General features: G+C 41.1%; 1 protein-coding gene across 3 annotated transcripts in view; it reads left to right on the plus strand.

Moving 5' to 3' along the window:
- The window catches only part of LOC140728944 (protein WWC2-like), a 241,370-nt gene that overhangs the window by 176,976 nt on the left and 51,225 nt on the right, over positions 1-13,169 (plus strand). For all 3 annotated transcript variants that reach the window (XM_073048070.1, XM_073048071.1, XM_073048072.1), the window contains 2 exons: positions 3,840-4,082; positions 8,723-8,812. In XM_073048070.1, the coding sequence (XP_072904171.1) occupies positions 3,840-4,082; positions 8,723-8,812 (333 nt within the window). The remainder of the gene's footprint in view (positions 1-3,839; positions 4,083-8,722; positions 8,813-13,169) is intronic.

Raw genomic sequence — 13,169 nt, forward strand, 5'->3', positions numbered from 1 at the left:
GTGATTTAGATGCATATCATATTTTTTACTGAGTTAAGTATTGTATGTAATTAGTTTTGCTACAACAAGTGTATGGGACATTGGAAAAAAAGTTGAATTTCCCCATGGGGATGAATAAAGTATCTATCTATCTATCTATCTATTTCCCCTTTGTTTGCAGCTAAGACGGAGCAGGAGACCTAGCCATTCTGATCTGACTGCTTGTATTTTAAATTGTTGGTAAAAGGGCATCCACTCCATTCGGGTGGGGCCGCTGCAAAAAAAAAAGATTGACCTGAATTCCAAAGCACATTAGGAAGTTTCATTATAATTGGGAGCTCTGTGTTCCATGATAGGAGACAGCAGTTTCCTCCTCTTTGATACCTGATGGGTAAAATAATCATTGCTGGCCACTAATTCCTACAGAGTGAAATCTGACATCATGAATGGTTGTGGTGCTTCACTCCCAGGTGAGCTTTTATGCACACTTTGAAAGGGAGAATAAAACTACACCTGTACGAATCCCTGCAGCTCTGGAGTCCCTGTGCTCACCGTCTCAGAGGACGTTGTCAGATCATCTTTCAAGAGTGAGAACACTTGCAAAGAAGTCAGGCCTTGATTGTGTACCTAGTAGGGCACTAAAAACCTGTGCCAACCAAGTGGCAGGAGTGTTCAAAGACATCTTCAGTCACTCATTGCTGCAGCTAAAGGCTCCTGCCTGCTTCAAAAGGGTGATAATCATACCAGTGCCCAAGAAAGCAGGGTGAACTGCCTCAATGTCTAGCTCCCAGTTGCACTCATATCTACTATGAAGAAGTGCTTTGGGAGATATGTCTTGGCCAGAATCAACTCCCGCCCAAGCAAGGACCTGGACCCACTGCAATTTGCCTGTTGCTTCAATAGGTCTACAGCAGATTAATCTTACTGGCTGGCCTTGGATCACTTGAACAATAGTAATACCTATGTCAGGCTGCTGTTTATTGATTACAGCTCAGCATGCAACGCCTACAGTTCTAATCCACAAAGTCCAAAACCTAGACCTCTGTACCTCTCTCTGCAACTAGATCCTTGACTTCGTCACTGGGATACCACAGTCAGTGCAGAACAGGAATAATATCTCCTCCTCATTGACAATCAACACTGAGACACCTCAAGGATGTGTGCTTAACCCACTGCTCTCTGTACACCCATGACTGTGTGGATAGGCACAGCCCAAATGACATCTATAAATCTGCCGATGATACACCATTGTTGGCAGAATTTCAGATGGTGATGAGGAGGTGTAAGGGAACGAGATAGATCAATTGGTTGACTGGTGTCACAACAACAACTTTGCCCTCAACATCAATAAGTTCATTGTGGATTTAGAAAGGGGAAGTCGAGAGAACACACACCAGTTCCCATCGAGGGATCAGCAGTGGAAAGGGTGAGCAGTTTCAAGTTCCTGGGTGTCAACATCTCTGAGGATCTATCCTGGCCCCAACATTTTGATGCAATTACAAAGGAATGACAGCGGCTATATTTCATGAGGAGTTTGAGGAGACTTAGTGTGTTATCAAAGACTTGCACAAATCTCTACAGATGTACTGTGGCGAGCATTCTAACTGATGGTGACTCTGGCCAGTATGGAGGGGACACTGCACAGGATTAGAAGAAGCTGCAGGAAGTTGTAAATTCAGCTAGTTAATGGGCACTAACTTCCCCAGCATTGAGGACACCTTCAAAAGAGGCCTCAAAAAAGATGGCATCCGCCATTTAGGACCCCCATCATCCAGGACATGCCCTCTTCTCATTGCTACCATCAAGGAGGTGGTACAGGATCCTGAAGACACACACACTCAACATTTCAGAAACAGCCTTCTCCCCTCCACCATCAGATTTCTAAATGGACAATTGAACCTATGAATACTACCTCATAGTATTTTTTCTCTCTTTTTGCACTACTTATTTAATTTATTTTTTACAAATACTTATTGTAATTTGTATTTTTTATTATGCATTGCAATGCACTGCTGCGGCAAAACAACAGATCTCACGACATATGCCAGCAATATTAAACCTGACTCCGATTCTATAATGATCCAGAATGTATTTGTGTACCACACTCTTGTCAGCTTGGTAGTGTTAGATAGCTCCTAAGATATTTTGAGATATTCACACTCTGATATACTATTCTGCCCTCGGTCAAGTGTTTTCCCCGTTTCTTAAGCTAGGCAGATAGGTAAACCCCAGTCCCAACGTAGTTGTGGTTTGAAGGCAGTTTTACTGTTCACTGTCGCTTTACAGTACTCAAGGAGCTGAGTAAAATGACAGTACTTCTAGGCATTCTCAGGAGAGATGGATTCAAATATTGATTAAAATTTCTTTGACTTGTAACAAAGTGCTTCTGACAAATGAATGAATAAGTATACAAGCGATTATCTAATGGCTGACCTGATGTCAAAGGTTAATTGCTTAACAATGCAGGAGTAAGTAATCAACAGCTGTGAACTTGTAAGTAAGCAATGTGATATAGAATCTGGAAGTAAAATTGCAAAGCAAATCAAGGGGACATAACACATACTCATATGCACATACAGTACATAATCATCTCCTCCAAGTAGTCACATACACTCTCAAATACACAGACTTTCAAACACACATAAGCACACATGGACTTTTAAACAGTATTCTACTTCTGTAAGCACACACAAACACAAAAATGCTCAATCATACTCACAATCTCAGACACTTTTACTTACACACACAGACACACTTTATATATATATATCTATACACACACACATACATACACAAACACACGCACACATACATACACAAACACACGCACACACATATAGACAAATTACAATAGCCCAATAGATGTGATGCTCATGTACTGGACTTGCAGAAATGTGTGCAGTATCTGGCTCTGCACCAGAGGAAGGACGTAATGAAATCAGAGGGGATACAGGAAAAATTCACTTTTGTTACTGGGGCCAGAGGGCTCGAGTAATAAGGAGTGACTGGTTAAGCCGGAACTGTTTTTCCTTGATTGAAGAAGGCTGAGAGGTAACCTTACAGAGGTTTATTAAATTATGAGTGGCATTGATAGGGCAGGTAATCACAGTCTTTTCTCCAGAGCATGGAAGTGTGACACTGGAAGGCACAGGTTTGAGGTGAGAGGGGAAAGATTTAAAGAGGACACAAGAGGAAAGCTGCTTGAGGAGATGGTAGAAGTGGGTAAGATTTATAAGATTTTTGACCGGTACGTGGATAGAATAGGTTTAGAACAGAGGTTGCCAACCTTTTTAATGTCGTGGACCAATACCATTAAGCAAAGGGTTCATGGACCCCTGATTGTGAACCCTTGGTTCAGAGTGATATTGGCCACATGCAGTCAAATAGAACGAGCACTTTAGTCTGCGTGTGTGATTTGGGCCAAAAGGTCTGTTTCCATGTCATATGAATTAGAATCTAGAGTTCTGGACAATTGATTTCACAACATGGGTTCAATGCTAAAGTGGTAGCTGGGGATTTTTATTAAATACATTTGGTATTGTGTTTAAATTTGCCATGTTCTTGTCGAAGTCAAGTTCAAATCTACATCCTGTGAATGAATAAAAGACTTTATATACACAGCATTTTCTACCAAATGCTTGTAAATGGGATACGTGTGGATGGGTAAGGTTAATGGTCAGCATGGAGAGGATGGACTGAATGGCCTGTTCTTATTCCTTATGATTCTGTGACAGTGACAACTCGCATGTTAATATTCCAACTCTTCCAAAGTGTGAACATGCCATGAATGTATGTTGGTTTATTTTAATGTGAAAGAAACAGATATTGGTAAAGGATTATTTTCTGCTTTCCTTGAACAGAATAGCGAATATAAAAATTGAATTATCGAAGCTGGACTCCGAGGCATGGCCGGGGCTGTTGGACGTTGAGCGAGACAGGTTGATGCTAATTAATGAGAAGGAAGAGCTGCTAAAGGAGCTGCAGTTTGTGACGCTAAGGAAGTGCTCGCAGGATGAGCTGGAGCGGCTGGAAGCAGAGAGGAAACGATTGGAAGGAGAGCTTCATTCTGCATCGAGCACACCCAGTGAAGCACTGACTGAGAGGTCAGTGTGGGATCCACCGGGGCCTCCAGAGCAGTGCATTCACATCTTAGTGGCTTGTTTTTCAATATCATGATGGGGGGAGGAATGAAGGGTACAGGAGAAGGGAGAGATGAGGTTGTTGTGCATAAACCTTTGGACATAAGAAAGCATGAAAGAGACTAAGGGTAAGTTACCTCACCCCTGGGGTTTCCCTGCTATTCTGATCTCTCAGGCCTTATTTATGAGCCCTATTGCTGAAACTCCTGATGCTTTTAACATCCAGAGATCTTGTGAATGCAATCAGTGACCGAGTTTCCACAACATCCCAATTTAGAAATTTCCAAAAATTTGCCACCCTCTGAGTAAAAGAAAATCCTCCTTAAGGGCCTACCTCGTATTTTGAAAACCTGAACCCTAGCTCCAGGCTCTTTGACTCTATGGCAACCTGTTAATCACATCCTGTCAACCTGAGAAGTAAATGATTATTCCTTCTATATATTTTCTGCTAACCCTGAACTCAGCAACGAACAAACTACCAGAGAAACTCAGCAGATCAGGCAGCATCTGTGGAGGGAATTGTACAGATGATGTCTCGGGTCATGACCCTTCATTTGGCTTAATTAGGGGTCTTGACCTGAAATGTTGAGTCTCCCTCTTCAGATGCTGCTTGACCTGTGTGTCTCCAGTATATAAGGCTAATTTTGTATGCTCTCAACTTCCTCACAAAATTTGTGTGCTAAAAAGCCAAGTGCAATAAATCTACTGGTTTTCCCATAAACACCAACTACATCCAGGGTGGCAGAGTGGGTTAAAAAAGCCATTTATATTTCATATAATAGTCTGCTGGATAATGTTTGAAGGTTCAAAGGTAAATTTATTATCAAATTGCATACATGTAACCATATACTACCCAGAGATTCATTTTCTTGCTTGTATTTACAGTAAATGTAAAGAAACACAATAGAATCAATTAATGAACTGCACAAAGCAAATCAGATAAACAACCAATAAGCAAAAGAAAACAAATCGTGCAAATACAAAAAAGTTAAAACCAAAAAAGTAATAAATATTGAGAACACAAGATGCTGGAAATTCAAGCAACACACATAAAACGCTGGCGGAACACAGCAAGCCAGGCAGCATCTATAGGAAGAAGCACTGTCAACGTTTCGGGCCAACACCCTTCGTCAGGATGAAGGGTTTCGGCCTGAAACGTCGACAGTGCTTCTTCCTATAGATGCTGCCTGGCCTGTTGCGTTCTGCCAGCATATAAAGATTGAGAACATGAGTTTTAGAGTCCTTGAAAGTTTGTGGAATCAGTTCACTGTTGGAATCAGAATCAGAATCAGGTTTATTATCACCGGCATGTGACGTGAAATTTGTTAACTTAGCAGCAGCAGTTCAATGCAATACATAATGTAGCAGGGGAAAAAAACAAAAATAATAAATAAAGTTAAAATAATAATAATAAATAAACAAGTAAATCAATTATGTATATTAAATAGATTTTAAAAACATGTAAAAACAGAAGTACTGTATATTAAAAAAAGTGAGGTGGTGTCCAAAGCTTCAAAGTCCATTTAGGAATCAGATGGCAGAGGGGAAGAAGCTGTTCCTGAATCACTGACTGTGTCCCTTCAGGCTTCTGTACCTCCTACCTGATGGTAACAGTGAGAAAAGGGCATGCCCTGGGTGCTAGAGGTCCTTAATAATGGACGCTGCCTTTCTGAGACACCGCTCCCTGAAGACTTAGTAGACTGAATGACTGAAGTTAACTACTCTGCTACAGGAGCCTGATGCTTAAAGGGTAATAACTGCTCCTGAACTTAGTGGTGTGGTATTTAAGGCTTCTGTACCTACTTCCTGATGGCAGCAGTGAGACAGGACCATGAACTACATGGTGGGAGTCTTGAAGATGAATGCTCCTTTCCTGCAACATTGCTCCTTGTAGATGTGCTCAGTGATGGGGAGGGCTTTACCTGTGACAGACTAGGCTGTAGCCATACTTTTTGGAGGCTTTCGCAATCAAGGGCATTGTTCTTTTCATTACAGGCTGATGCAGCTAGTCAGGATACTCTCCACTGTGCATTTAGTGAAGACTGTCAAAGTTTTAGATGACATGCTGAATCTTCACAAGCTACTAAGAAAGTAGAGGCCTTCTTTGTAATCACTTGCATGCTCCACCCAGGACAGATCCTCTGAAATGATAACACTGAAATGAATTTAAAGTTGTTGGGCCCTCTCAATCTCTAATCCTCGAGGACTGATTCATGGATATCCAGTTTCCACCTAGTATAGCCAATTATCAGCTCTTAGATTTTAGATGTAGGCACTGGGCGACATTTCAGACAAAAAGAAATTATGAAGTCCTAGTTGGTCCTAGTTGGGAAGTTTTACTGCACTGATGAGCCTTTCGAGACGATAGATAAATGGACTGTCTCAGGCAAGGAATGCACTAGATCAGGAGCACAGGGCTCTTCCTGTTTTCTGGTAAGACGCGGCCCTTTGCTGAAGACTGGAGAGATATGAGGGAGACTCCACCTAGTCCTGAAGAATTGTTGCAAAGGCTCTCAGCTTCTCACTCAAGTTGCATTATCTTCCTTTCAACTGCCAGATTTCTTAAGTTCATGAAAGCATAGAACATCGAAATCTACAGCACATTACAGGCTCTTCGGCCCACAATGTTGTGCCGACCATGTAATCTACTCTAGAATCTGCCTAGGATTGCCCTAAAATATAGCCCTCTATGTTTCTAAGCTTCATGTACCTATCTAAGAGTCTTTTAAAATATCCTATTGTATCCACCAACACCATCACCACCAACCTAATGAGACATCTGCAAGGTTTGATAAATCAATAGATTGCTGGCCACATTAAAAACCTTAAAGTTCCACCTCATCTTCCAGGAGTACTGCCCATTACTTGACCCATCTCCTAAAACTATTAATCAATGGTTTGGACAAAGTACAAAGCAAGGAAGATGTGCAAAATCAAAATAAAACACTAATTTACCCAAAATACAGAGTATGGAGACCAATTCTGGGCATCACTCTCCCAGAAAGATATGAAATATAAAACCATAAGACAAAGGAGCAGAATTATGCTATTCTGTCCATCAAGTCTGCCTTGCCATTTGATCATGGCTGTTTTATTTTCCCCCTCAATCTCATTCTCCTGATTTATCTCCAAAACCTTTGACATGCATACTAATTGAGAACCTATCAGGCTCCAATTTAAGTATACCCAATGGCCTAGCTTCCACAGCTGTCTGTGGTAATAAATTCCATAGACTTGCCACCCTCCAGCCAAAGAAATTCCTCCTCATCTCTGGTCTAAAGGGTCATCCTTCTATTCTGATCCTAGACTCTCCCACTTTTGAAACCATCCTCTCCACGCCTACTCTCGGCCTTTCAATGTTCAATAGGTTTCAATGAGATTGCTATCATTCTTCTAAACTCCAGTGAATACAGGGCTAGAGTCAACAAACACACCTCATACATACATTAACCTTTTCATCCACAGATCATTCCAGTGAACATCATCTGGACCCCCTCCAATGCCAGCACACTCTTTCTTACATGCAGGGTCCATAACTGCTCACAATACTCCAAATGTGGTCTGACCAATGCCTCATAAAGCCTCCACATATGGAATGGGCACAGTGCAGGTTTCCTTGAATGGGTGCGAGGATGGGGGATTTCTCAAGGTAGATGGAGTGTTGAAGCTAAGAATGAACCAGAATTGAGGGCTCGCGGGAGATTCAGTGAATGGGTTTAAAGTCATGCCTGCTGGATAGAGTAATGACAGTCCATTTCCAATGCTTCTTGTATTAGAACACTGCCATGAAGACTTTGGTGGTGCCGACTGGTAGATTTTCTGGGTAATTGGATGCTATTCCAATTCTAAGCAGACTTACTTTTCATTTGCTTTTTTATGTTACGCAGTAACATATACAGATAAACCTTCTAGTGACCTGGTAGGTTTAAATGGGAAAAGAATTAGAAAGGGATTAATGGGATTGTTCTGATGATTAGTCTAGATCCAATCAGCTGAATACCCTTCTTTGTTATGAGAAATCTGAAATAATAAGAAATATTTAAACTAGTTGGCAAGGAAACCAAGAAAACATGGGATACAGTGAGTTCATAGTTTATCTCGTTTTGCATCTTTGCTTGTTTTTCATTAATTCTATTGTATATCTTTGTATCTACTCTGGACGCCCACAAGAAAATTCATCTCAGGGTAGTATACACTGACGTATGCGTACTTTGATAATAAATTTACTTTGAACTTTGGTTAGGATCTTGAATACACTCTAGTAGGGCAACAGTAGCTTGCTAAGTGGACCGGTCCTTGAAGGAAGGGAAAATTGCATGGAAAACTACAGAGAAAGATTGAGGGAATGGGATTAGTCAGACTTCTCTTCAAAGAGCCAGTGCAAATTCAGTAAGTTGAATAGTCTCCTCTCATGCTGTGCTATTCAAAGAATTACATTTTTAGACCATCTCACATTCAAAGGTCAGCCAGCTCGAAAAGCCTTGCATTTTTTTAATTATGATTTTACATTGTTGCTTTGGTGCTTTTATTTTATATCCTGTGTGTCACGGATAAGCCAATCCCAGTTTGCTGTCAGTAATCAAAATTGATGCTTTTATTTTCAGACTAAAGTTACAAGAGAAGAGAAAGAGCCTGGTTCAGCAGCTTGAGGATGCAACCCAATTAATCATGGTTCTGCATTCGCAGCTCAAAAGGTACATGCTCACATGGTGTACATGTAAAACTGAGACCTTTGATGGCAATTATTCATAGATCAGGACCGAATAAACAGATTGGAATGAGCGTTTCAGCTTTATATGAAATTCTGTTTTGATCAGTGGTTCTGCCTCACAGTGGGTGGGCTTGGATGTTGTACGCCATTGTACGAACGTCAGGCAGCTTTCAAACTGCATTCTGTGCACTGTCACAGTCACCTTCTCTGCCCCTGTACATTATCCTCTCGCTTGGTGAGCTTTGACAGACAAAAATACAGCTGAGGCAAGCCAGCACTTGAACCTGCGCAGCACACAAAATGCTGGAGGACCTCAGCAGTTTAGCTAGCATCTATGGAGGAGAATTAACAGTTGACAATTCAGGGCATGATGCTACATCAGGACTGGAATGGAAGGGGGATCCTGCAGCTGGTTTAGCATGTGATGAACAAACTTGCTATAAAGACTAGAATTTGTGTTTTGCATCTCTCACGTGTCCCAAAGCACCGGGTCTCCCACAAAATACTCATGAAGCGAAACCTGTAAAGCTCAGCAGATCTTTTGTGTTGTACTGACAGGACAATGGAGCCCCGGTTTAAAACCTGCAGTTTCAGACTGTGCAGCATACCCCAGAAGTGGCAACCTTAAGCATGCAGTCACATCTGGGGTGGGACCAGAATCCAGGACCTTCTGATGCAGCAAGTGTGAATCCAACCTACTTGGCCAGGGTTGATGCTAGTGAAAGTAAGGGTTTATTCCAGGTGCGTCAAAGGTGGTGTCAATTCAAAATCGGCAGCTGCTCAGATTGTATGGTGGCGTCATTGTAGATGCAAGTGTGGAGTTTTTTTCTGCAGCAATTAATACCACACCTTATTTTTTTAGATATTCTTTCATTGGGCTGAGGAGTTTGTCAAGTTAGAACATTACAGCAGAGTACAGGCTCTTCGGTCCATGATGTTGTGCCGACCTTTAATGTACACTAAGATCAATCTAGACCTTTCCTCCCACATAGCTGTCCATTTTTCTATCATCCATGTGTCTAAGAGTCTCCTAAATGCTTCTAATCAATCTTCCTCTATGACCAATCTTCCACACAACCACCACTGGTTGTGTAAAAAAAACTACCTCTGATATCCTACTGATACTTTAAGCCAATCACTTTAAATTTATGCCCCCTCGTGTTAATCATTTCAGCCCTGGGAAAAAGTCACTGCCTTGTCCACTGTATCTATGCCTCGTATCATCTTTCATCCTCCTTGGCTCCAAAGAGAAAAGCACTAGCTCGTTCAACCTATCTTCATAAGACAAGTTGTAAAGGAAAATTTCTGAGAGAAGTAATATAAGACAGCAGGACATATTCTACAAAGAAAGCTGAAATTTTCTTGAAATATTAATTTATATTAATGTGAAATTGGTCACTGAGTGATCCTATGTTTAGAAGAAGGCAAACATTTTGTCCTGTGAAATGCTTCAGGAGTACTCAAGTTCTGTTTAAAATAAAATGGAAATTAAGTAGAAATAATGTTTTATTGCTAGGATAATTCCTTGCAGTTGTGTGCCTGAGCAGACTGTTGCGACTTAGTAAACGGCACAAGATTACCCCACTACAACGCTGTTGTAGCCTCAAGAATACCCCACTACAATGCTAAGGGAACAGTGCTTTGCCAGGAAATTCCACCTATTGCATGAGATTTTAAATCAAGGCCTGTTGCTCTCCCTTAAAATAGATTAGATGTCAGGGATTATCCCAGCCAACATCCATGTCTCCCCTGTCATTATTAAAACATGACATTATCATGCTATTGTTTGGGTAGCTTACTGCGTGTGAATAAGGCATTGTGCTTCCTATTTTACAGCAGAAGTTTCATTTCACAAGGTGATTATTTGATTGAAGTCATGTTGGGACATCCTATGATTGTGAAAGGAACTGCATAAATGCAAAGCTTTCTTTCTATAATTACAATCTCAGGATCCCAGTCTGAAAGATTAAAAACAATTTTTGATTTAAATTTCTAGTTTTAATATCTATAAATATTGCTGCCACAATTTGTATTTAATTCTCTCCTTCATTGAAAATGTGCATCCTTTCCCATTTCTGGCATTTGTTGATTCCTGTCCAAGTACCTTTTTCACAGAACATAAATGACAGAAGCAGTAGCTTTGGTCCAGTGAGTCAGCACCAACCATCCATTTACAATAATTCCTACATTATTCCAAATATCTATTCTTGCCACATTATTGTCAACTCCTCCCTCCCTGATTCTATCACTAAATAGCACGCTGGGGGCAATCTACTATGGTCAATTAGCCTATGAACCCATATGTCTTTGGGATGTGGGAGGAAACACATGCAAGCATTCGGAGAACATGCAAACTCCACACAAACAGTGCCTGAGGTCAGGGTTAAACCTGGGTCTCTGGTGCAATTTGCACCGTTGTGCTGCCCATGTAAGTTTGTCGCTGATCTTTTACCTCAGCACTACTTTTCTGCCTTAACCCCATAAATCTTCTTCCGCTTAATATTGTAACATTCTTTTAGTTCTGCTTTAGCTTTGCGTCATCTTAAGTACAGGTACTTCTCAGCTGGTAACCAAGCTCAGCTCTGTCCTCTTTCAAATGAGCATGCACAATAGCTGTTCTGCCAAACACAGGACCTCTGGCTAGCTTTCTCCCCTTCTGCACTAGAGAAGCTGTGTCTGCCATGCCACCGGAATGATATTCGATAATTCAGTGGAATTTAATCCTGCACTTTTTCAGTAAGGATGCATCTGCATAAGCTGAATAAGTCATCAGTCCTGATGAAGGATCTCAGTCCAAAACATCAGCTGTTTATTCCCCTCCAAAGATGCTGCCTGACTTGCTGAGTTCCTCCAGCATTTTGTGTGGATGATCTAGCTGGGACATCAGGTAGCCGATGCAAAATACATGCAATAGGTAAGCAGACATTTCCGAGGGAATTCGGAGATTAATCTAATTCTAGAGTCCAGTTCATCAACAAGTATATGATACCTCTCACACAAGAAAATCTGCTGCGGCTGGAAATCCAAAGCAACACACACAAAATGCTGAAGGAATGCAACAGGCCAGGCTGCATCAATGGGAAAGAGTAAACAGTCAACGTTTCAGGCCAAGACCCTTCATCAGAACTCAGGACTCATGATGAAGGGTCTCTATCCAAAACATCGACTGTTTACTCTTTTCCATAGATGCTGCCTGGCCTGCTGAGTTCCTCCAGCATTTTCTATAGGTTGTCATATGATAGATTTGCTCAACTTGTTTATATTCAGTCACTTACGATACTCGGTTTACACATTGGCATGATATAGATTGCCAAAGGAATTTGGCAAGCATTTTTTTCCCTCAGTGTCTTTCATGTGTGAGTATATATATGTACTATAAATCAGGGACTTCCAGGTACTTTGCAGAGAACACAGAAACTACATTCCTCAAGGATTAGTTTGTATCTTTTCAGTTTGATCCTACTTCCAAGCGCCTGGACAGAATTCAAACTTAAATGCTAATCTGGAACGCATTAATAGCATGCTGCTGTTCCCCCGGGAGAAAGCTCACACTAACCAGTGTTTCCAGAATGTTATGGTTATTTATCTGCTCCAACCCTTCCTTACTATAAAATATATTAAAGGCAAATATATCTGGAACAAATCATAATGTTTTCTTCCTTGGTGTTTAAGAAAATAAATAGATATTCAAATGTAAGCTACAGAATGAATCAATCTCCAAAATGTAACAAGGCCAGGATAAATGACTTTACACTGCATCACTAACACCTACCAAGCCCCTGCATTTTGAGTCACTTCCTATGAAGTTGAGTCATTGATTCTAATTTAACCACAAGTAGCATTTCAGGGATATGATCCGTCACCTAGCATTCATGGCTCAGTGTAAGGAAAAATATGTCTTCAGTCAACATGGCTTTAGGCATTGGTTATCACCTTTCACATACTTAATTGTGCTTCTTGAAGAGGTGACCAAGAGAATTGATGAGGGCAGGGTGGTAAACATGGACTTTAGCAAAGCTTTCAATTAAGTCACACGTGTTAGACTGGTCTGGAACATGAAATCTCATGGGGTCCAGGGTTAGAAATTCAATGAATGACAAAATTGCCTTTGTTGGAGGAATCAGAAGGTGATAGAGGAGGGTTGTTTTTCAGATGGGAGGCTTGTAATCAGTTGTGTGCTGGAGGGATTGGTGCTGGGTCCCCTATTGTTTGACACAGAACAATGATGAGAATGCAGGTGACAAGATTAGTAAATTCGTATTGTGAATGATAGCAAAATCTTTGGTGTAGCAGGCAATGAAGGTTGTCTAAGGCCTCTGATCAACTGGGAAATTGGGCAA

This window comes from Hemitrygon akajei, chromosome 6, assembly GCF_048418815.1.
Source record: "Hemitrygon akajei chromosome 6, sHemAka1.3, whole genome shotgun sequence".
Classification (NCBI taxonomy): domain Eukaryota; kingdom Metazoa; phylum Chordata; class Chondrichthyes; order Myliobatiformes; family Dasyatidae; genus Hemitrygon; species Hemitrygon akajei.